This window comes from Onychomys torridus, chromosome 8, assembly GCF_903995425.1.
Source record: "Onychomys torridus chromosome 8, mOncTor1.1, whole genome shotgun sequence".
In the NCBI taxonomy this organism is placed as follows: Eukaryota; Metazoa; Chordata; class Mammalia; order Rodentia; family Cricetidae; genus Onychomys; species Onychomys torridus.
Window position 1 is genome coordinate 108194725 of NC_050450.1, and position 22756 is coordinate 108217480.

General features: G+C 56.3%; 1 protein-coding gene across 6 annotated transcripts in view; it reads left to right on the forward strand.

Annotated features, from left to right (window-relative positions):
• Window positions 1–22756, forward strand: part of Bahcc1 (BAH domain and coiled-coil containing 1) — a 64050-nt gene that overhangs the window by 28178 nt on the left and 13116 nt on the right. For 5 of the 6 annotated variants that reach the window (XM_036196989.1, XM_036196986.1, XM_036196991.1 and 2 more), the window contains 11 exons: window positions 460–639; window positions 9770–9892; window positions 12880–14637; window positions 14856–14964; window positions 15273–15463; window positions 15594–15752; window positions 16034–16284; window positions 16449–16779; window positions 17824–18642; window positions 22047–22249; window positions 22382–22518. In XM_036196989.1, coding sequence (XP_036052882.1) covers window positions 460–639; window positions 9770–9892; window positions 12880–14637; window positions 14856–14964; window positions 15273–15463; window positions 15594–15752; window positions 16034–16284; window positions 16449–16779; window positions 17824–18642; window positions 22047–22249; window positions 22382–22518 — 4261 coding nt within the window. The remainder of the gene's footprint in view (window positions 1–459; window positions 640–9769; window positions 9893–12879; window positions 14638–14855; window positions 14965–15272; window positions 15464–15593; window positions 15753–16033; window positions 16285–16448; window positions 16780–17823; window positions 18643–22046; window positions 22250–22381; window positions 22519–22756) is intronic. The other variant, XM_036196990.1, reaches the window with a different exon arrangement.

Consider the following 22756-nt stretch of genomic DNA (forward strand, 5'->3'; position numbering starts at 1 on the left):
GGTGTGGTGGTGGTGGTGGTGGTGGTGTGGGTGGTGGTGTGGGTGGTGTGGGTGGTGGTGGTGGTGGTGGTGGGTGGTGGTGGTGGGTGGTGGTGGTGGTGGTGGTGGTGGTGTGGGTGGTGGTGTGGGTGGTGTGGGTGGTGGTGGTGTGGGTGGTGGTGGTGGTGGTGTGGGTGGTGGTGTGGGTGGTGGTGTGGGTGGTGGTGTGGGTGGTGATGGTGTGGTGGTTTTGAAGTAAGAGGGTTTTACTCCTAAGACACCAGAAGCTCAAGAGACTCAGGACACTGGGTGTGATTGTCAAAGACTTGTGTGGGCAGCTTTTCCTGCCATGGTTTTCTTGGACATTTGAAGACAGGGGCCCTCTGGGAGCTAGGGTTCCTGCAAGGCACCTGGAGGAGGGCTTTGGGGAGTAGGTGCCGTCCACGGCACCACAGACTCACTCTTGTCCTGTGTCCACAGCCAGCAGCCGTCTGATGGGAAATCCCCCAGCCTCCTCTTTCATGGGCAGCTTCCTCACCAGCAGCCTGGGATCAGCAGCTTCTGCACACCCCAGTGGCCCTACATCCACTCCCTCTGAGCCAGCCTACCGAGGATCCCACCCTGCCACCTCCCAGATCTGGTTCTCCCACTCCCACGAAGGTAAGTCAGGTCCTACGCTCCTGACTATGCCCCAGGGATCATGAACCAAGTGGTGAAACCCTTGCTGTCAGGCCCTGCCCAGAGTGCTAGAGCAGGGGGCTGCCTCCCTGCTGAGGAAGTCTCTCAGGGGCGTAGGTAATTGGTTGGAAATGGGGGTGGCCCCAGTAGGCACTGGTCCTGGCCAGATGTGTGCTCCAGATGTTAGGCAGAGAGGATTCCAGGGAACTAAAGAAATCTGGAATGCAGCTGGGCCAGCCGGACTGGGCTGTGCCCTCCACCATGAGCTGCCCCCCACCTCCCCAGACTCAAGCAGGCATGGGTTCCAGATGTGTCAGCTGGGAGGGAGAGGCAGGGAGAAGAGAGCTGTCAGCAGGCAGAGACCATTGTTGATCCCACCCCCACCCCAGTCCTGCCTGTGACAAAGCTCCTCCTAGGCCACCAGCCTGGCACTTGGTACACTTTGGCCCCTTAGAAGTACCTGTGACTCTCAAACATCACAAAACAGGATGGTCTCTAGAACCTCTCTTGGCCTTTCCAGACTGGGGTGTACCCTGCCCGGGTGTCTGAGGGTAGCTTGGGAGGTGGCCCCAGGTCCCCAGTACTCCTGGCCTGGTCATTGCTTGTGCTCTCTTGATTGTGCATCCCCCATGGTACAGGAAGGGTTAACCCCCCTCCCTGGCTGGCACGAGGGAGGTAATTGCAGTTGGCAGCGGGCACACAGAGCTCTCGCTCCTGGCACCAGGCACAGCCGTAACTCAATGACTGCTGCGCTCAGGCGTCCTGTTTACAGAGTGCAGTGGACCCACACACGGCGCACAGCCCGTCCGTCCGTGTTCTAGGCAGAGAGATTAGCGCCCAGCACTGCTGGAAGCCTGAGAAACCTCTTTGTGCAACAAGAAGGGGCTGTTTTCCAAACAGGACAGGTGACAAGGGAGGGGCAGTTGTTGGAGTAATCTGGCTTCGGGCTCTGCCCAGAGCACACAAGCTGGACAGGCAATAAGAGACCATGCTCTCCTGGACGGGAGGGGAGGCCAGGTCCTGAGGACTGAAGAGGCAGAGTGGGGTCTTCAGCCCAGACCTACCCTTGCCCTCCCAGCAGAGTCCTGGGTGGAGTCTGGGTTGACAGAGCTGGGCCCTGGTAAGAGACTCCCTGGCCAGCTGTGGGTGGCCCCAGGCCCTGAAGGAAACACTTGCTCCCTGTTCTCCAACCAGCCTTTTGTGTCTGCTGGGCATCTCCCAGCTGGCCATAGCATCTGGCTCCCAGGATGTTTGCAGGAAAGATGAGGGTGGCCAAGCAAAAGGAACAAGGAGTGGAGACCACTCGTGGAAGGGCTGCATCCCTGCACTGACCACAGGTGGACTGGCATACCTGGACCACCTGACCTGATTTCCATCCTTGTAACCAACGGTGCCCCATCAGTACCCGGGAATGTCAGCCCACCTCCTACTCAGTAAAGACACATGTGCCTGCTTCCTCTCCATCCCATCCCAGGAGACACCACCAGCAAGAAGGACGGTTTGTGGGTGGCACCACCTGCCCTAGAGCCCAGTCCTATTCCCTATTGGGTCACTCACTCAAGAGGGTGGGCGGAGGTCTCCTGAGAGCACCCACAACCATTTACTTCCCCTTACATCAACGGTTGTCTGGTAGAATTGCTTATAACCCACCCTAGGTGCCCTCAAACCTCAGCCCCCGACATGGAGCCCATCCTCTATAGGTTCTGTTTTCATGCCCTAGCCCCAAGGATGCCCACTTGGCTGGTGAAAGCCAGTGTTCAGACAGTGTGTTTGGAGAGTAGAGCCTAGCTGGGCTTCTGGGCTGTGTCCGACCACTTGCTCACACTCTGTCCCACATCCTACATTCAAGGCAGGAATAGGGGCCTGGCTGTGTCCCGAGGAGAAAGCGTTTGTCTCTGAGACCAGCTCCAAGGGCAGCAGGAGTCTCTTTGCCCACTGCTGGGCGCCCACTGTGACAGGTGTAAAATGAAGTTCCCAGAGTCAGGTATGGGAGAGCAAGCGCAGGTGCATACAGTACAAGAGGCAGGATGTTCTCGGCTCCCCACAGCAGAGCACAGGGCCCACTGGGGGCTGAAGACAGGTGAGTGGGGAGGCAGCGGTCCTGGAGTGGGCTGTGCCTGAGAGTGGCAGCAAGTCCACATCTGTCTGGGAGTCATATGACAACCCATACTTTTCAGGCCTGTGCCTCAGGTTACCCCTCACTGCCCCCCCAGGGGGGGTTCCCCGTCTTCTACGTCTACAGCTTCACTCCCTGACAGGCCACATGGTGCAGCCTGCTCTGTGCGGTAGAGGCCAGGGCGGGTGGGGCGGGAGCGAGTGGCAGGCTGGCTGGCTGCCCTGGCAGCGTGCCTGGCTGCTAGTCTGACGGGGTGCCAGCTGGCTCCACGTGCTAGGGCCTGTTTCTCGGCCATGTGTGTACAGGAGGGTGGGGGGCAAGGCAGGCAGGGGGCACGCGACACGGCCCAAGAATGGGGGCCGTCCACAATGGGGGCTTCCTGGGCAGTCGGCCAGGAGGCCCAGCCTCACCCTTGTCCTTCAGCCACCCCCAGAATGTAGAGATGCATGGACTCTGCCCAGCCTCCTCCCCATCTTCTGTGTCTAGGGCAGGTAGGCCAGGATGGGGCTGACAAGTAGCACTTCATGTGGGAGTTAGCCATAGGTGCCCTCCTCCTCTTGACAGGGACTCTCTGAGCACCAGAACCCCCCCCCCCACACACACACCATCTGCAAGGCAGCTGCTAGAGTGGGGCCCGGGCTTCCTGTGTCCCTGGAACAGCTGGGGGTTCAAGGGATGCACCCTGGTGTTGGAGGAGCCGCCTAGGAACATCTGGCCTGGAGCAGGACTTTCTTGCTGAGCCCCAGGCCTTCTGGTCCCTTGGCTCACCCAAGATGACAGGTCTTGCCAGAAGTGGACCATCAAGGCCTTGGGGTAGGGTGGACAGCAGAACTAGCCTGGGGCAGAGGTGAGTGGCTAACTGCCAACCTGGCCTGGGTGGATGGGGTTGGGGTGTGGTGCAGCACAGCTGGCCCCATTGTCAGTGAGCCTGCACAACACCCCCTACCCCCCCCCCCCCCCCCCGCCCAGCTGCCTGCTTGGGACCACCCACAGGATAATGAAAGGGGATGCTATTGCTAGGGGGTTGGAGATGGGTACAGAGCTCCAAGCTGACTGGGCTCTGCTAGCCGTGGTCTTTTATGCCACCTGGAGGGGGAGCCATAGACACACGTGCCAGCACTGGCTGGCTGCCTGGCCAGCTTCTGTCAAAGCCACACCCACCCTGGTGGCCACTTCTCCATCCATGCCTGGCTAGATCCCAGGGAGACAGGAGCCACCACCAAGTGTACCCTGCTGTTCCAGACCCCACACACTCCCACATTTCTCCAGCTGCCTCTGTCTCCCTCAATACCTTATGAGACCTCAAGACTCAGCACAGGAGTAAGCAGGGGCTGGAAAATGTCCAGCAGGAAGACAGGTCCCATCCAGCATCCACCTACATGGGTGGGCCAGAGGCTTCTGTGGCCCATCAGACTCCATGCCCTGGAACTGCCCCCTGGTGGCTGCGCATGCCCTAACACTTTTTCTTTAGACCCTGGGCACTCTCTGCCTTTCTTTTGCTGTTGCATTTGGTTTTCTTGAAACAGACTCATTGTGTAACTCTGGCCTAGACCTTGCTGTAAAGGCCGGTTGTCTGGTCTAGAAAGTGCAGTGATCCTTTGGCCCACACCTCCTCGTTGCTGATATGTAGGCATGAGCCACTGTATCCTGGAGCTTCTCCTTATTCCTTTAAAAAAGAGATTATTTTTAATTTTTAATTATGTGTATAAATGTTTCTGTGTGGGGGCGTGTACACATGTGAGTGTAGGTGCTCATGAGTCCAGAAGAGGGCATTGGGTCATTGTGAACCACCAGAGGTGGATGCTGGAAACAGAACTTGGGTCTTCTGCACACACTTAACTGCTGGCCATCTCTACACTTGTTGCATGAAATATCCCCTTGCCCGCCCCCAGAACCTTGGCCCTTCCTCTTGGATCTTCTGCATCACCCTAGGTCCTCCAAATCTCATAGTATCCCTCCCCATGTCCACAGGAGCTGCTGAGCTAGTTTGGAGAACATTGTGGAGTGAACTCTTAGACTCTGCCCTGGGGATCAGGGTGTCCCACTGGTTAGGCTACCTCCAGCAGTCAGAAGGAAACACCTACAGGGTCTCAGGGTTTCATCCTCATGTTGTCACAGCCTCAAGAACTGCCTTAGTCTTAGGTTCAGTCGCTCTGCTTAGAGGCTCCGAGCATGTTTCTTCACCTGTAAACCACCCTGGTTAGCCCAGCTGCTTGGACACAGAACAACACAGGACCAGTACTTAAGTGGCTCCTACCTGCAGCACCCTTTCTCAGATATACCCTGGGGGCAGTGGCCGTGGTCACCAGCAAAAACCTTACTGGATCTTTGGGTCTCACCTGAGCAAAAACAGTTGCCATTCAGATGCACATGCTCACTGGCCCTAGGTGAGTAGAGTCCCAGGCACAACAGACCATCTGGGAGTGCTGCAGAAGATGTGGATGACAGAACTGTTGTCCTAGGTGCCAGAAAGGTGTTGGGGCCACATCAGGAAACTCCTGCTCCAGGGCGTCCTGTCTCGTCGACTTCCCCAGCCCCCCAGTTCTGCCCACTGGCCAGTGCCGTGCTTCTCCCTGTGATGTGGAGGACTGTCCCTCTGGACCCAGGGCAGCCTGCCCATGGGAGCCTGGCTCCTCGGGTTCTTAGTTATTCCTCTCAGCCTGGGGACATAGAGACTGCAGGGCCCTGTTCCCTGCAGTTATGGGTCGGCACTCTGCAGGCCTTAGGGAGGAGACATACTCTGAAGGCTGCCATTCTGATCTCCAGCCACTTGGGTGGTCAATCCTGGGAGCTTCACTTTGAAATCCTGGCCTCCATGACTAGGATTCTGACCAACTAGCATGAGGAGACCCTGAAGCGGGGGCATTTGGCAGGGAGAGCTCGGATTGTCGCTAGGTTACCACCTTCAGCCACCAAAGCAGAGATGGCAAGCATCCTGTGAACTGGCTGCCACATCCTGTCTGTTCCCAGGGCAGACATTACTAGTCAATTAAGCGGCATGAGAACTTAGCTTTAGGATTCTTAGTCCAGCACTCTGGTCTGTCATTGAATAAACTGCACTGGAAATCCCTGGCAGTAAGTGAAAGGGGTATTATCGGGGAGAGGGCTAGCATCAAGTTCCTGTTGAGCATCCACATGTTACAGCATCCTAAGTGACAGCAAATGGTCCCAGGCCCCATGTGTCGCTGTGGGAAGGTGGAGGCTTGCAGCCAGTCTGAGGATCTTCTGGGTGCCTATTCCTTCTGGGTGGGCAGGAGGAGCCCCCACCTCATGGCTTCCCTGCCCAGCTGCCCATTTACCTGCCTACTCTGCTGTCTTTTGTGTCTTTTGAATGCTGTTTATAGATGACCTCACTGCTGGCCATCTTCTTTTACTTTTTCTGCCTGTTGATCAGGAATCCCCACCTTCACCATCATCAGGGTCTTTGGTAGCTGTGGCAGTGGCAGGGCAGGATGGGATATCCTCAGCCCAGCTTCCACACCTACCCAGGGTCCCTTCCCCAAGTCAGCTAGGAGTTCCAAGGAAGCAGGTGTCCTCAGATGCGTCATATGCTCACTGAGCTATCACAGCGCCTCCAGCTTGAGATGGGCAGAGGCTGTGGGCAAAGGGAAGCCCTGGGATCTGGAACTTCCAGCAGGAGAACGGGCCGAGTAGACCTGGTGGACAGAAGTGAGTTCTCTCTGCCCTCGGGTCTTCTCCCCGATACCCCTGGCTCCCCACCAGGATCCTCCCGTCCCAGGCCTGGTGTTCCTTTCAGGATGCTGCATCTCCCAGCCTTGGTTCCCGTCTCAGAGCAGCTTGGATTTGAAAGTCATTTTTTATTTTCCTCTTCAGTTCAGGAAGTAGTCTTGGGGAAAAGAATGGGGTCTTTCTGCTGCTGGGCTAAGAAGACCCCCTCTCGCCGGGCAGTGGTGGCACACGCCTGTAATCCCAGCACTCAGGAGGCAGAGGCAGGTGGATCTCTGTGAGTTCGAGGCCAGCCTAGTCTACAGAGCGAGTCCAGACAGGCTCCAAAGCTACAGAGAAACCCTGTCTCGAAAAACAAAACAAAACGAAAAAGAAGACCCCCTCTCTTCACTCCACCCCCCCCAGACTCTGCCCTCCTCCTTTTCTTTCTCTAGTCATTTCCTCCATTTGGGGCCTGGGAGACGAAGAGCCTCCATGCGTCAGAATGGCCAGTAGATTTCAGCCCTGCTCCCTGGGTTGACAGCCACCGACCTTTTCACAGCACCCTAAGTACCATGGATGGGAAGGAGGTCCTTTATTCCGTTAGCCAAGTGCCCATTGCCCCCAGAGAGCAGGAAGAGGCCCAGGCCTCCTCAGAGTCAAGGGGGGTTCTGAGCCTGGAAACATTGTCTGGGAAGGAGGAATTTACAGACTTCTGTTTACCAAAAAATGAGGCCCGTAAAACATTTAACAGCAGCCAATTACAGGGGACAGCTGCAGTGGTTTACCCCCCTCCTCTAGGCCCCAACCCCCCTGCCCAGCTGCTCCCACCCAGGCCTCTCTCTCCGCTTTTGTCAAGTCTTCCAGGAGCTGAGTTTAATCTGGCTAACATCTGCTGCAGATGTGTCCACACACACCAGGCCAATGGGGCAGGTCTTTTGGTCTCAGCCTGCTCTTCAGCAAGAGCAAGAAGCCTGGCAGTGGGAACTGTCTCCAGGTCCTCCCGTGCGGTCTGAGGATACACTCTCACCTGAGAGATGGCGCTACACCGTGTAGGCAGGTTTCCATGTCAGGGAATTCTCTTGAGTCTTCACACACACCCCCCTCCCCAGCCTTGTGACTCAGATGGAAGATGGCACTGTCAGACAAGGTAGATCTCTTCCTATGAGTAGCACCCAAGAGCCACCAAGCTAGAGACTGTCCCACGGTGTCATTAGTCAGGGGTCTGAGTGGTAGTCCCATGGGATCAGGGTGTAGCGTGTGGTCTCTGCCCAAGACTTGTGTGTGTGCTGTGAACTGCTTACCAGCTCTGAGTCCTTTGCCTGAGCTGAGTGTCAAGGACGCTGCAGAGCTGCCTGGCCCCATGCCACAGAGACCTCCTCTATTTCAGCATCTAGGCAGATCAGTGTTTGGAGACATGGGACAGGACAGACATGGCCAGATAGCGGTCATGTGGCTCTGGATCTGTTTCTTCAGGCTGTCACCTCATTCTCCTAAACTCAGCCACGAGGGGCTCAAAGAAGTCCCCACCTCAACAGCCTGGGACTTCTGTGGTAAAAGAATCAGGGGAGCCAAGTAAAGCAAGGCTGCGTGAAACTGAGCTGCGAGACTTGTTGAATTCACTGTGACACTGAGAGAGTCCTCATGCCTGACTATGGGGACATGTCCAGAGCAGCATATATTGCAGACCCCGCTTGGGCCCAGCCTGCTGCCCTATTCTAATTTGTTCTATAGTGTGGGGAAATGCCTGCCCACTGGGCAGAGCATCTCTGAGTGGATCCTACAGGTTCCCCAGCTCACGCTGGGAGGCCTCTGCCTAATGCTCACAATAGGCCTCAGGGCCCCCCAACCCCAGGTACCCACAACTGGCCTTTAGGTTCATACTGAGTTGACTGACCTTGACTCTGCTGAGGACTTGCAATCCCTTTTAGGGATAGTTTCAGTCTCCTCGAAGATCCGTCACCCCAGCGGCCTAAGCCAGTGAGCAGACTGGAGGAGACCTAAGTTCCCCTTCCCGTTTCTTAGCAGCTGTCTTGGTAACAGCAGTGGGTAAGGGCAGTAGCTACCAGCAGCCAAGACTCCTTGGTGAGTTTGATGCAGGTCCAGGTCCCCAGGCTCCTGTCAGGCCTGATGGGAGGGACCAGCCAAGAAACCATTAATACTGGGGCTGGTGGCACACTGAGTCTCCAATTCTGAGCCTCCCCAGAGGAGTCTGTGATGCTGCAGCTTTTTTTCCCTTTTTAAAAATACTTTAGATGTACTGATTTTATTTTATGTGTATGAGTATTCTGCTTGCATATATGTCTGTACCACATGTATGCCTGGTACCCACTGAGATCAGAAGCTATTGGGTTCCCTGAAAAATGGAGTTATGGGTGGCTGTGAACCACTTTGAGGTGCTGGGAATTGAACCCAGGTCCTCTGCAAGAACAACCAGTGTTCATAACCACTGAGCCATCTCTCCAGCTCACAGTGCTACAGTTTTTGTGCTGTCAGGGATCAGTCATTTTTCTTGCAAGCAGGGACCTCATGGGTCAGGGGGAAAGGAACGTTCTTCCCTGTGACAAGAGCCACTGTCGGCCCAAGGTCAACAGCGGGGGTTGGCTCTAGGCTGTGGTTAGCATTACTACTATGCCATGTAGGTACAGCCCTGCAGAACTTTGGCTGTCTCAGAGGGGCAGACGGGGAGCTGCTTAGTACGACTATGTTGACAGGTAGCAATTGGGGCTAAGGCCTTGTACCCCGTGTGGCATGCCAGGGACCTTGCAGACAAGAACGTAAGATGCTGAGTTCCCCTAGAGAAGACAGTTGAAGGGGGAGACCCGTGGCTTCCAACAAGTGGGAACTGGCCATGTCCTAGCTTCAGTTACCTAGAGTGTGAGTCGCCCAGACCAGCTGTGGTACAGCACAACTCTGCCAAGACCATCTGTTTCCCTGGGTGCCTGTGCAGGGTGCAGGCTGGAGGCCCTCTCTGGTTTGGCTCTCCCTTGGCTGAGAACTCACGGAGAGTCTGTTCCTCCTTCAAGCCGCCTCTCCAGCCCCTTTGTTGCCCGGCCTGGAAGCTCCTGCCACACCGAGCACTGCTGGGAGGAGATCAAAGACAGCTTCCCCTACCAGCCCCCAGCCCATCAGCAATTCAATTTGTGCTTCACCGGAGGGATGGTATTAGTCGAGTCAGAGTTAATATGATGTATTGATGGGTTGATTTCCCACTGGCGGGCTGTGAGCAGGCTCTGCGGGGTGTTGCTCCTGGGCTGCCTGCCTGCTTCTTGCCTCCTTGGGGTCAGGGTGGTAAGAGTTGTCTCTACAGCCAGTGCTTTACTTCCCTAGCTCCAGCGTACCCCAGATTTTCGGGGAGTCTGGCATCTACCTTCCTACCCGTGAGCCACTTGGATCACCATGGAAACAGCAATGTTCTCTATGGGCAACATCGTTTCTATGGAACCCAAAAAGGCAAGTGCTGTGGGGATTGGTGTGGGGTGCAGCGCATGCTGGGGGTGAGCTTAAGGGGTACCATGAGAGCGACTAGGTGAGCTCTCCTCCCCAGGCTAGGTGGGGCCCGGAGGAGGATGTCCCAGCACCACCACCAGGTGCAGGTGCAGTACTTAGTTGAGGGTACGCCGAAACAACCATGCTGACCCACAAGCTCTCGTTACCTGCCTGTAGGACCAAGGGTCAGGACAGGAAGTGTCCTGGGGAGTCAGTACAGAAGCTGCATTCCTGACTTACTCTTGGGTCTGAGCCAGTTCTAGACAGGAGCCCCTGTTCCAGCCCTATCCCATGAGACAGTTCCTCAAGCAGGCATTACAAGAGCATGGATTCAGCTTCCACCTGGCTAGAGGTGTCTGGGGCTGAAGCCAGAGATTTCAGTCTCTGTCACTAGGTGGAGATGTTTTGGTTTTTTTTGGGGGGGGGGGGGGGGGGCTGTTTGCACTTTGTGGCATTCTTCTGTGGTGTGGCTAGATCCGGGGCTGGCATTGGATTAGTGGCCATGCTTTAGTGTGAGGTGGCCCCGTGATGAGATAAGACACAAACCCAGACATAGAGTCCCGTAGGGCCAGAGTTAGTGGTGTCAGGAATGCATGCCAGGGCAGAGGCTTGTCTTCCTAATGACCCTGGTTTCCAGCCCAGGCTCTAGGAGGGACCACTTGAGTAAGTACAGTTTGAGGAGGTCAACTCAGCTCAGAGATGGAGGCTAGGGGGTGCTAGACACAGCTGGTCCCCGTGTGACAAGGCACTGGTGTGCCAGCAGGTGGAGAGTGGGTGAAGGTAGGATGGAGGCTAGGGGGTGCTAGACACAGCTGGTCCCCGTGTGACAAGGCACTGGTGTGCCAGCAGGTGGAGAGCGGGTGAAGGTAGGATGTTTCACCAAATCCCTAGGGAGCTCCACATGAGGTAGAGGACAGTGCCCTCTCTTTGCCAGTAGTCATTAGGAACTGAGATATGGACAGAATGCCTTTGGGGAGCCCTCCTGGACCAGAAAGGTGAACTAAGGTCCAGAGGGTGTCCAGCATGTCTGGATCCTTGGAACAGTTCTGCACATTTGGGCATAGAAGAATCTTAGAGTCTCTGAAGCTCAGAATAGCCTTGGCTTTGCTAGTACTGGGCTAGCTGTGAATGGTGCAGGCTGCCCTGCTTAGGGTGTGGCCAGGAAGCCTACCCCAGCCCCACTTAGGGGCCTGGTTTCATCCATCCTAGACAGCCCAGCCACATGCTCTCAGGGATCAGACTTGAGCGCTTGTAGGCTGGATCCACCAAGCCCTTAGTCACACAGCCCCCCCCCCCCCCATGCCTGCAGCTGTTTTGACAGCATCTGTCAAGGGTGGGCAGGTGGCTAGGCTAAGCCCTAGAAACCAGACTGGTGAACCTGGGCCCAGGGACTCCCTCTGGGCGGTAGGGCTGACTGGTGTCTTGGCGGCTGCTGGCCAGGCCTCTCCGCTTTCACAATATTGTGGTGGAGCTTCATCCAAGAACATTATTTGGTTTTGGAAATTGAGCTAATTAGGTTTCTCCTGGACTACCCCTCTCCTTCTCCCCTTCCCCCTTGTTTCTAATTAGAGGAAATTGACAAGGAATTTACATGACTGAGGACAGTTTTACAAGTTGCAAACGTTTTTTTCTTTTGTTTCCCTGCCTGGTGCTTTCCCTAAGCTGGGGCCCTGGCTCTACTGCCCACCCACCCAGCTAGAGGGAGGCAGGGCTGCCCCTGGGGTCTACCAGAGACTTGATATAGCTCTAGCTTGGCTGGCAGAGAGTGGGTGTCCCCAGGGCTTACTGATGACAACCTGGAGCTGTGACCCTACCTGGACAGGAAGGGTTTGCCCCAGAGCCAGGGCCCGACTGCAGAGGGAATCCTCAGGAGCTACCATCCACAAGCTGGGTGACCTAGAGCTGCTGGGGTTGGGATGCTAGGAGGGATAATTCTGTCTCACCAGAGACCACTTTCCGTCCTCCCTTTTGGTCCTCCCCCACCCTGCCCCAATCCTATTAATCTGAGATAGTAAAAAAAAGATGTTGCAGTCTGGTGGGTGGAGGGCACTCCTCAGAATGTCCCAGAGGTGGGTCTTCCACACCATCCCATCTTCAGATATCCTGGACTCACTCTTACCATGGTAGTCACAGCACTTGGTATCAGAGAGGGGTAGGAACTACAGGCATCACTGCCCCCTGCACCACTGGGCACTTGGCTGTCCACAGCACCTGTTCTAGGCTGCACATCCCTGGAGCTTTGTAGAGCTGCCCCGCTGCAGAAGGGTCCTAAGGAGTTTGATCACTTCCTCATGGGTGAAGAGCTGGGCAAAGAGAAAGCCAGCAAGGTAACAGAGGGCAGAGATACCCACCTCTACTCTGAAAATCTAAGACACCTAGCAGGCTAGGAAAAGACAGGGCCAAGATCTTGCAACTCCAGGCTCTTGGGGCTAAAACAGAAAAGGGGGGAAGGGGACTGCCAGTGTTTAGAACAGGAAGCTTCAGTGTGGAAAGTTGATAAAATCCTGGCTGTGGACGGTGGTAATGCTCCTGCTGTACTTACGGGCCTGCCCCAACCGAACAATTGAAGGTGGTTGTTTTATATTGTGTCTATGGTTTCAAAAATATTTTTTTGTTTTTTAAAATTTCATGTTACGTGCATGAGTGTTTTGCCTGCATGTATGTACGTGCAACACTTGTGTGCCTGATGTCTACAGAGGTCAGAAGAGGGTGTTAGCTCTCCTGAGGCTGGAGTTATGAATGGTTGTCAGTCATAATGTGGGTGCTAGGAGCTAATCCTGGGTCCTCTGCAAGAACAGTGAGTGCTCTTAACCACTGAGCCATCTCTCCAGCCCCATCTTTGATTTGACAAAACAAAACAAAAACCTTGTCAGGGTTACAGACACTGGTATAATAGGCTCATGGCTGGCTGCTCTCCACTTCCTGTTGACCTTGGCACTTTTGGTTCACAGAAAACTTCTACCTGCGAAACCTGCCCCCACAGCCCACAATCCTACCTGCCAACCACAACTTCCCTGGAGTGCCCCGAGCCTCCCCTGCTCATCCCATCGGATCCTGCAGTCGGGACCGCGTTGAGACTGCCCCGCTGCAGAAGGGTCCTAAGGAGTTTGATCGTTTCCTCATGGGTAAAGAGCTGGGCAAAGAGAAAGCCAGCAAGGTAGCGGAGGGCAGAGAACGACCTGTGGCAGAGGAGGACAGCAGCAAAGACCGACAAAAGCTGGTACCGCCCATGCCCACCGAGGGGCCCTGCAAGGAGGGGGGTCCCGCACCCCCTGCACCCCGGGGGTCCTGTGAGGGCCGCCCCAAGCACCTCACCTCCTGCCTGCTCAACACCAAGGTACTCAATGGTGACATAGGCAAGGCCTCACTGGCCAGTTGCGCAGGGGGCATGCTAGGCCGACCCAGCACGGGTGTAGCAGCACCTGGACGCTGTGCCAAGGAGGTGGCGGGCCCTGTGGAGCCTGGGCCAGCCTTCAGTGAGTGCCTGGAGAGGCGGCAGATGCTGCATCACGCTGTGTCCTACACAGTACCCTCTGGCCTGCCTGCTGGGCCACCCCCTCCCCTCAGCACAGGTCCCGCAGGCTCTTTCCCCTGCCTGCAGCTGCATGCAGGTCCAGATGGGCTCTGCCCCCTGCAGGACAAAGTCTCCCGGGACCTAAAGGCCAGCGGGCCCACCTTTGTGCCTTCTGTGGGACACCTGGCTGACAAGAGCCGCCCTTTCCAAGTAGCAGAGGCCTGTGCCGTGGCAGGTGATGGCAAAGACCGGCACCTGGATGGGGCCATGGCCCCCGACCATGGTGCGCCCTATGGAGTCTCCTACGCCCACCTAAAGGCCGAGGGCAAGAGTGAACGGCGACCTGGGGGATTTGAGGCGGCCCTCCACACCCGGCTAAAGGGCCTGGAGTATCTCAGTGCAGGCCCCGAGGCCCCTTTCCCTGGACTTCCCAAAGGTAGTCTGGACAAAAGTGGCTACTTCGAGTTGCCTACCCCTTCGCAAGACTGTGCCCGGCCCAATCACCAAGACTCGCTGAGTGGGAAGGCCACCCAGGCTTGCTGCACTTTAGACAAAATGGCCAGCAAAGAAGTCCCTGCTGGCCCTCTAGGGGCCCAGAAGGTGGCCAGAATCCGGCATCAGCAGCACTTGGTGGCTCCTGAGGTAGAATCAGGAGGCGGTGGGGCTGAGGCTAAACGCAAGTCTGTGGAGCTGGCTTCTCTGGGTTACAGTGGGCCACATATACCTCCATGGGGTGTCCAGACAAGCCACAGCACCTCTATGACCATCAGCGAGGAACGAAAGGGCAGTGCCTACCTGGACCCCTTCGGCAGTGGCCTGCAACAGGCAACCCTCCTGTCCCAGGAGCTTCCCACTCCACCAGATGAGGTCTCAGCCATGAAGAACCTGCTCAAGTACAGCAACCAAGCCTTGGTCGTGGGGCAGAAGGCTCCCTTTGTGGGTCTGGGCAGCCTCAAGGCCAGCTGTGTCCAGCAGGAAGCCAAGTTCCCAGCCACTAAGGGCCCAGGCCCAGTGGAGAGACCTGATTGTGCCCGCAGCAGGGAACACGAGGCTCCACATGGAGATGGGGAAGTGCGGCAGCCACCTGTGGGCATTGCAGTGGCCTTGGCCCGGCAAAAGGACACAGTTGGCAGACCCGATACAGCCTACAGTACCAACAGTGGGCGGCAGGGCAGGGCGGCCCCCACCTTCAAAGGTATGATATCCTTGGTCAGGAGAGCAAGGTAGACGGCATCCATAGTGTTCCTTCCCTGCCTGTGAACTCCATGGACTCCCCACTTTTGCCCCTAGAAGATCCTCCAAAACCCCCAGGGACAGGGGACCCTGCCTCAGTGCATCAGCCCCCAACTCAAGGTATGCTTCAGTCAGTGGCTCTGGATATCACAGCCTGATGTTTCTGTCTTTACTCTGCAGCTGCTGGAGGACCCCGTACCACCCATGCGCTGGACCTGGAGAGTGAGGAGGAAAGGACCCGGATATGTGATGACCGCCTGGGGCTGCCCAGCCGTGAATTATTATTACAGTAAGAGCTGAGTGGAGGCCCTGATGGGTTTGCCCACTCAGAGTCCTCGGGGAGGAAGGGAGGTGTCATAACCGTGACATCAGGCACTGGCCTGTCATGTGCAGGGCATACACGGAATTCCAACATTCCCAAAGGGTCCTGCTAACTTACCCTCTGCCAGCAGCACCACTGCTGAAACTGAGGCCCAGAGCCTGGGGTCTCCTAGGAGCCTTCCACCTCCATTTCCCCTTGCAGGTTGACGGTCTGTTGAGGGGTGGGGTTGGCTAGGGCAAGGGAGGGGGCCCAAGCTGACTCTAGTGATCTTACAGAGACAACAAAGACCTCGTGGAATTTGCCCGGATCCACCCTTCAAGCAGCTGTCCTGGAGACCTGCCCCCCCACCTCATGATGCAAGGCGGCCAGCTGGGCGGGGACCCGGCCCCCCCCCCCCACCCTGCCCACCCCCACTGGCTGCCCCGCACCCGAAGTCCCTCCTTGTGGATGGGGGGCCATTCCTATGGTCAGTGCTCCAAGAGCAGACTGGGAGGCTGTCTTGGGGTTGGAGGTCTTCCTCTCCTAACCACCCAGGAGTGGGAAGCCTGAGTTACGCATGGGCTCTCTGGCCTGAACACAACACTTTTGCTCCTCAGGCCTCGGACACCCTGCCCTGCACCAGAACCTTCCCCCTGGCTTCCCAGCCTCTGTGCCAGGCTCCATGCCCTCTGTGTTCCCTCTTCCCCAGGATGCACCCACACAACTAGTCATCTTGCCCTCGGAACCCACACCACACACTACCCCTCACACACTCGGTAAGGACTCTTCTCCAGTCTGGCTGTTTTGCGTGTGGGGCTGTTGGCAGTGGATCTGAGGAGGGCAACAGTCTTGGTAGGAGGGATGGGACCAAGTAGGCAAGTATTGACCAAGACCCAGGAGAGAACTATGAGGTATGTGGCTTATCTCCTCAGGGACAGGGCTAGGGATGGGCTCAGAAGGGTTGAAGGGAGATGGAACTGGTTGATAAGGGGGAAATTTGCCCAGGTGGGTCCTTCGTTTCTAGCTGGAACTGACAGTCCTCTGGCTCTGCCCACAGCTGAAGTTATGGACCAGGCCTCACTGTGGCCCCCCATGTATGGGGCCCGGGGCCCTGCCTCACACATGCAGCACCCTGGCCAGCTCCCAGTGTACTCTCGGTCCCAGCTGCTTAGGCAGCAAGAGCTGTATGCACTGCAGCAGCAGCAACAACAGCAGCAACAGCAGCAGCAGCAACAGCAGCAGCAGCAGCAGCAGCAACAGCAACGGACCACCCAGGCCATAGAGCTACAGCGAGCAGCCCAGTTCCAGGTACCATGCTCCTAACAGCCACTCAGCCTGAGACCCAAGACTATTCTACCCCTCCAGGTCCCATGCAGATGACCCCAGGACACCCTTGCATGTCTCCCACCAAACAGTGGGCCACTGGGGTGCTGAGGGTGTGGCCATCTGAGCCTCTCCCCCCCACTCAACAGCGCAAGCCTGAGGATCGCCACATGGAGCTGGAGGAACCTGCCCAGGAGAAGGCCCCAAAGTCCACCCACAAGCCAGTTGCCTTAACCCCCATGGCCAAGGGCCCCCCCTCATCTACCACTACAGGCCTGGTCAAGCTATCACCCTGCTGCCACTCACCCACTCTGAAGACCCCGGCTAGTTGCCCCACGCCACCACCTCGTCCCAGCGCCCCCTGCACTTTATCCGTCTGTCCTCCTGGCAGCCCGGGGCCTGGCTCCAAGGTGCCTAGCACCAAGGACAAGAGTGGGGAGGGCCAGCAGGCTGGAACCGACCTCACCACGCTGGAACCAGGTGAGGGAATGAGCTGCTTTGGTCTGGCGAGTCTTACCCCTACTGGGTGGGTGGGGCTACCCCTCTTCTACCCAGGCATTCCCATACTGAGGCGGTGAAGTTCTCCTCCTCCTCTCTCGTCCGTCCATCTCGACAATCCTCCTGTGATCCGTGGGTTAGTGTAATGGCCCAGATCTAGGCCACCTTTACTGTGGGTAAATGGGGCAAAATAAGAACAAAATCCACCCTGTCCACTGGCCAGTGCAGGGAGCCTGTGAGTGGTGATGTGCCTGGCCTGCCACAGACGGTGGCATCAGACTGGGGACCCGTCCCCAGCCAGTGACCCCAGGTTTTTAACAAAGCTGAGCAAAGGGCCAGTGTCACCATCTGGGCCAGAGAAATAGTCTGCCCTGCCTGAGGCACAGAGAGATGGCTGTGCTGGGGTCCTGTGTCTGCAACCCACCAGCTTTCCAGTAGCCTATGACTTTCTCTGAATCAGGCTGAGCACTTTGGGAACCCATCTGAACATAAAGCCTGTTCCAGTTCCATAGTAAGGAGACTGAGCCAGCAGAGGTCTTGCGTTTGAGTGTTTTGTTTTGTTTTGTCTTAAATTAATAGGACATAATGCCGCTCATGCTGCCGACTTGTTTTAGATCAGAGAAAACCCCAATTCAAATACCATGGTTTAAAAACTCTCTTTTCCAGCCGGACTGGTTCTGATCCCAGCTCTTGGAAAGGCAGAGGCAGGGAGATCTGTGAGTTTGAGGCCGGTCTGGTCTACAGAGTGAGTTCCAAGACAGCCAGGGCTACACAGAGAAATCCTGTCTCAAAAAAACAAAAACCAAACCAAACCCTCTTTTCCAGACAGCCACACCTGAGCTGCTCCTGAGGGTCCATCCCTGTGGGTCCCTGATTGGTGCTGGTTCTGAAGCCTCACCTCAGAGTAGCATGGCCCCCATCCATGTCTCATGTCCTTCAGGCCAGGAAGCTTCTGTCCTTCATCCTGTAGTGAGGCCATGCTTTTGCTATTCCCAGCAGGCACCTCACATGTGCCTTCCTTTACAGACCTGCCTCCAGGATTGAACCCCACGGCTGGTGTGGACTTCTCCCTCTCTGCAGATGTGCACTCCTCTGACCTCCCAGACCCCAAAACTATGCAAACCACTACCCCAGGGACTCGGCCTGAGCCCACAAGGACGTTCCTACCTGGGGAGCCACCCCCCTGCAGTCCCAGGAGCCTAGAGAAGCCCGGGATGCTCTCAAGAGCCAGGGAGACCATCCAGGACCTTGCCATCATACCCCACCCTGTCGAGCGGGGACTCCCACCAGGAAAGGCAGAGGACCCCAGTCCACTTGAAGGGTTACAAGCACTGAGATTCGGAGACCTCCTTGAGGGAGGGGGCACTGAGGCTACTGGCCAGACTAATTCTACTCAGGGAGGGATGCAGAATGAGAGGGCTATGGGTCAGGAGGTGCTACGGCCCACTGCGGGGGCCGCCCCTCAAGCACTGGAGCAGATAGCAGGGAGCCCAGTTGCCCTGGACAAGGATGAAGGTTCACAGAAGGTCCCTGATGCGGCCCAGCTGCAGGAGGAGGAAGCACAGCTGGAAGAGAATGAGGGGGACTCAGAGGAGGACTGGAGGACTCCCAACCACAGCCACCCACCACCCAAAGCGCTGCCAGGCTTGGATGCCTTGGTGGCTGCCACTGTGGACCTAGGGGACCTACCTGATATCAGCCTGCCAGATCCTCAGACCCCAGCAGCCTCGGTGCCCCTCAGCACGGCCCCTCTGCCCCATACCTCAGGGATTCATGGGATTGCCCTGCTCAGTGAACTAGCTGACCTGGAGATCCAGCGGCAGAAGAGTGAACTGGCCATGCAAGGTGAGCCCCAGCTACAGCATCCTTCCCTGGAACCCTGGGAACTGGACCCTCAGGGTCAGACAGATAGATAGTAGCCTTTGACCCGGTGCAGTTGTCTCTAAAGAAAGGAAAACCCCAGGGAGGGGATCTTCCTGCCCCCATGGGTCCTCCTTCGTGGAAATCAGACGCAGTTGTGCCAGCTGCCACAGGATCCACTCTAGCCTGGAGGAGCCACTGGCTCTGGGCAGGACCTTTGGGACTGGGACCACCTCTCTTTGGCAGGTTCAAGCAGAAGATGTTGCGACCTGAGGCAGAGGCTTAGATGAGGGCCTAAAGCAGGAGAGGGGCCAGCAAGCTCAGTCTACTGCTTTGTCAGGGAAGGTGGCACCAGACTGGGATTGCTGAGTCCCTAAGCTTCAGGAGGGGTCCCATCTGTCTCACCAGGCCGCAGCTGTAGGGTTTCCTGCTTCAGGCTGACTTCTGGGACAAGGTACTCTTAAACTCACCCAGCCAGCCACTTAGAGGCTCTCAGACAAGTACAATAGAATGAGACCTGGAGCCTGAACAGTCTCTACTCAGTAGAGAGACCCCACACAATCCCCAGCTGCCCCTGCGCTAGAAGCCCCCTCCTCAGTGCCAAAGAAATAGCATTTCCCTTGGGGCTGCAAAGGAAGACCCTCACTGAGGAGCACCCCAGCCAGCCATTGTTCAACATGTTATTTATAGCAAAAAGAACAGCCAGGCAGTGGTGGTGCACGCCTTTAATCCCAGCACTTGGGAGGCAGAGCCAGGCGGATCTCTGTGAGTTCGAGGCCAGCCTGGTCTACAGAGCGAGATCCAGGAAAGGTGCAAACACAGGGTCAGCTGTGTTTTCCTTATGCCTAAAGCTCCCAAGGCCCCTGTGCCTTTGCATTCTGAGGAGATAGATGGAATGTTCTTGTAAAACTGATTTTCCTGAAGGCCCCTGTTCTTAAGGGGCGGGGGGAGGGGGGCTGCAGGGCAGCCTAACCTCAGACCTACCCTGGCAAGAGTCATGGGGAAAGGGAAGGGATGGGCAGTGCCAGGCAGCACAGGCCCTGGAGGAGTTCCTGCTGGGCTGTGTAGAGGGGAGAGACCCAGGAACCCTGGCTGGACCCCTGCTGAAGCCTTACTTGAGTCAGGTGGGGTGCCCTGTGTCAAAGCCAAGCTACCAGGGCCTCCCATATGAAGGTTGTACAATAGTGGGTGGGGGGCTCATGGGCACCAATCAGATGCTAGGCACAGTGTTTGCTCTTGCCACACTGCATTTGGATGCTAGCAAGACTGGAGCCCATTCATTGAGTAAAAAATACCTTTAGCTGTACAGGGGTGGCGGTGTGCATCTCGTGTGGGTGTTGTAGCTGCCAAGCCATGCTGTGGCTCTAGTCACAGGGTGTGATCCCAGAAAGTAGAGTCCTAGCAGCTGCCCAGCTGTGCCATGTCTGCGTGGTCCTCCTAGAGTGTACCGTACCCTGTCCTTCTCCCGGCCCTGTAATGGACTGATCCTAAGTCATTGCTGGAATAGTAGCTTTACGAAGTGTGGTAGCTGCTGCAGCTGAAGCCACTCAGGTCAGCTTCTTCCACCATCAATCTGAGAGGAGACCAATGGGAAAAGTAGGTGCTGAGCCAGGCTGCTGGTACCAGGATAAAAGGGAGACCCTTGGGTGGCCCAGGCCTGGCAGAGCCATCTGTGCGAAGTCCTGGCCTCAAGGGCACCCGGAGCAAAGGAAGGAGTTATAGGGCTCACATCTGACTTAGGTTTGCAGAGGGTGAAGGAATCTGCCCTCTTAAAGAGAAAGCCAGGTCTGCTTCCTCTCTCTCATTGCTAGGGACCTACAGCCTGTCTCTAAGCTGGAAGGTATCCCATGATAAAAAATTATGCACAAAGGCTTGAGTATTTGCAAGCTGCCTGTCCAGATACCTCCTGGAATCACAGAAGCAAACCCCCCCCCCCTTTGTTTCTTTTTTGAGATGGTTTCTCTGTGTAGTCCTGACTGTCCTGGAACTCGATCTGTAGACCAGGCTAGCCTTGAACTCACAGAGACCCACCAGCTCTGCCTCCTAAGTGTAGCTTAAAGGCATTCACCACCACTGCCCAGCCAGAAGCAGCATTTAAGGGAGACTGTTCCTTGGTCTTCCAGTCTTCCCCTGTGTTGTGCGTCCTACCTCATGTACCTGACATGAGTTTCACCATCACTGTGGGGCAGTTCGGCTGGGCTTCACTGATGTTCCTGTTGACTAGACTCCAGTAGTACAATTTTGGGACTCCAGGGCAAGGTGTGTGTACCTCTCCAAGGCATCTGTCCACTGTCAAGAGGGCTGAAGTTTTGATTTGTCATTGGTGGTCTGGGTTCCCTCTGGTGTAAATGATTCTTGCCTGCCCCTTGGTAGTGTGGAACCTTGGTGCAGAAGCGCTGTGGAGCTGTGGAGGCCTCTTCCTCTCTGCATTGATATTCTGACCTCAGCGCCCTTCCTGGGTAGAGATTCTTTTCAGCTCCAATGGTCCATTGCTGTCACCCTTTGTTCTGATGACCAAATTGCTTGGGTTTGGGTGGTGGAGCCCTTGGGTACGTTCCACATGCCCCTGCCGCTCTTGGAGCACTTCCTTGCTTTCCAGAGTCATCCTGCAGCCCTCTAGCCTCAGCTGTCTCTGAGGAGCCTTACTTCCTTCCAGTGGAGAAGGTTGTCAGTTCAACTGACCAGAGTGATCCGGAGTCTGCTGCTGTGGGGTTGGTGGGTGGGGTGTTACTGGTCCACTCAGACTGGGCTTCTCCTGGATTGCGTCTCTGACCCTTCTTAGATGTCCTTGTGGGATCAGCTCAGTCATCCCCAGTCCTTCATAGCATCTGTGCCCCAAGTCTCTTCCCTGAATTCATGCAACCCTCTGCCCCAGGACTGAACCAACCCTCCCTGTCCCAACCCAGGTTTTCCTTCTGTGGTTAGCTGTTAACTCATGCTGGTGGGAGGGTGGACGGAATGTGGTGGGTAGCTGCATGTGACTAAGTCAGGCTCTAGAGCACAGCTCACTTGCACTGGCCTAGGATTTGAGAAGAGTTGGTCTGCTTCATTTTGTGCTTGGTTCATGGTGGAAGCCTCTTCCTCCTCAGTCTGCTCATTTCCTAGTGTCCAGAAGAGTCTGCTCATTTCCTAGTGTCCAGAAGAGTGGGTGCACACATACTTGTAGACACTGTACTGGGCCTGCATGAACCTGCTTGCCCTGCACTGTGGCCTATGGTGGCTCTCCCCAGCTGTAGCCTGGCAGACAGGCTGTTCCCTGTGGTTTGACCCCACCCTCGGTTCTCATATCCTGAGGAACTTGGGCAGCTCCAGGCCGGGACTGCTGGGAAAGGAGCTGACATCAGAAGCCTTTTGGAGGGGTAGTGTGTGACCCATACCTCTCCCTCCAGCAGAGGATGAGGATGTGCTGGCCTTCAACCTTCAGCACCTTGCCACACTGGCCACAGCTTGGTCCCTAGTGGAGGCTGCTAGCCTGGACAACTCAGTCACTTCACTGCAGGCCCCAACTGCCGACCCAGACAGAAGCCCCAGGCTCACCCCTAGAATGCAGATCCTGCAGCGTAAGGACACCTGGGCTCCGAAAACCAAGCCTGTAAGTGAGAACCCTGACACACACACTACCCAGTGCCGTGACAGTTGGGAAGAGCTCTGCATGCCTTGGCTGCCTCCCACACCACCCTGAGGCCTGGTCACAGCGCTCAGGTTTCTGAACTCTTGCACACAGGTATGTCCCCTGAAGGCTGCCATTGACCGGCTGGATACACAGGAAGTGGAGATGCGCATGCAGCTGGCAGAGCTGCAGAGACGCTACAAGGAGAAGCAGCGGGAGCTGGCGCGCCTGCAGCGCAGGCATGACCATGAGTAAGCCCCTCTGGTGGGGTTGGCACCCTTGATCCCTACTAGCCCATCGTATGAGGAGGCACTGCAGGACAGTTCCTGGCCTTGTTTGCCACCTTATGGGCAGAGGCTGTCCTGGAACAACCTGGAGACTGTGATGTGCATGGTGCTCATGAGACCTAGGCAGATTCTGGGTGGAAGAACCAGTCGTTCAGCAGAGGCATCATAGAGAGAGGTCTGTCCACAAGATGGTGGGACAATG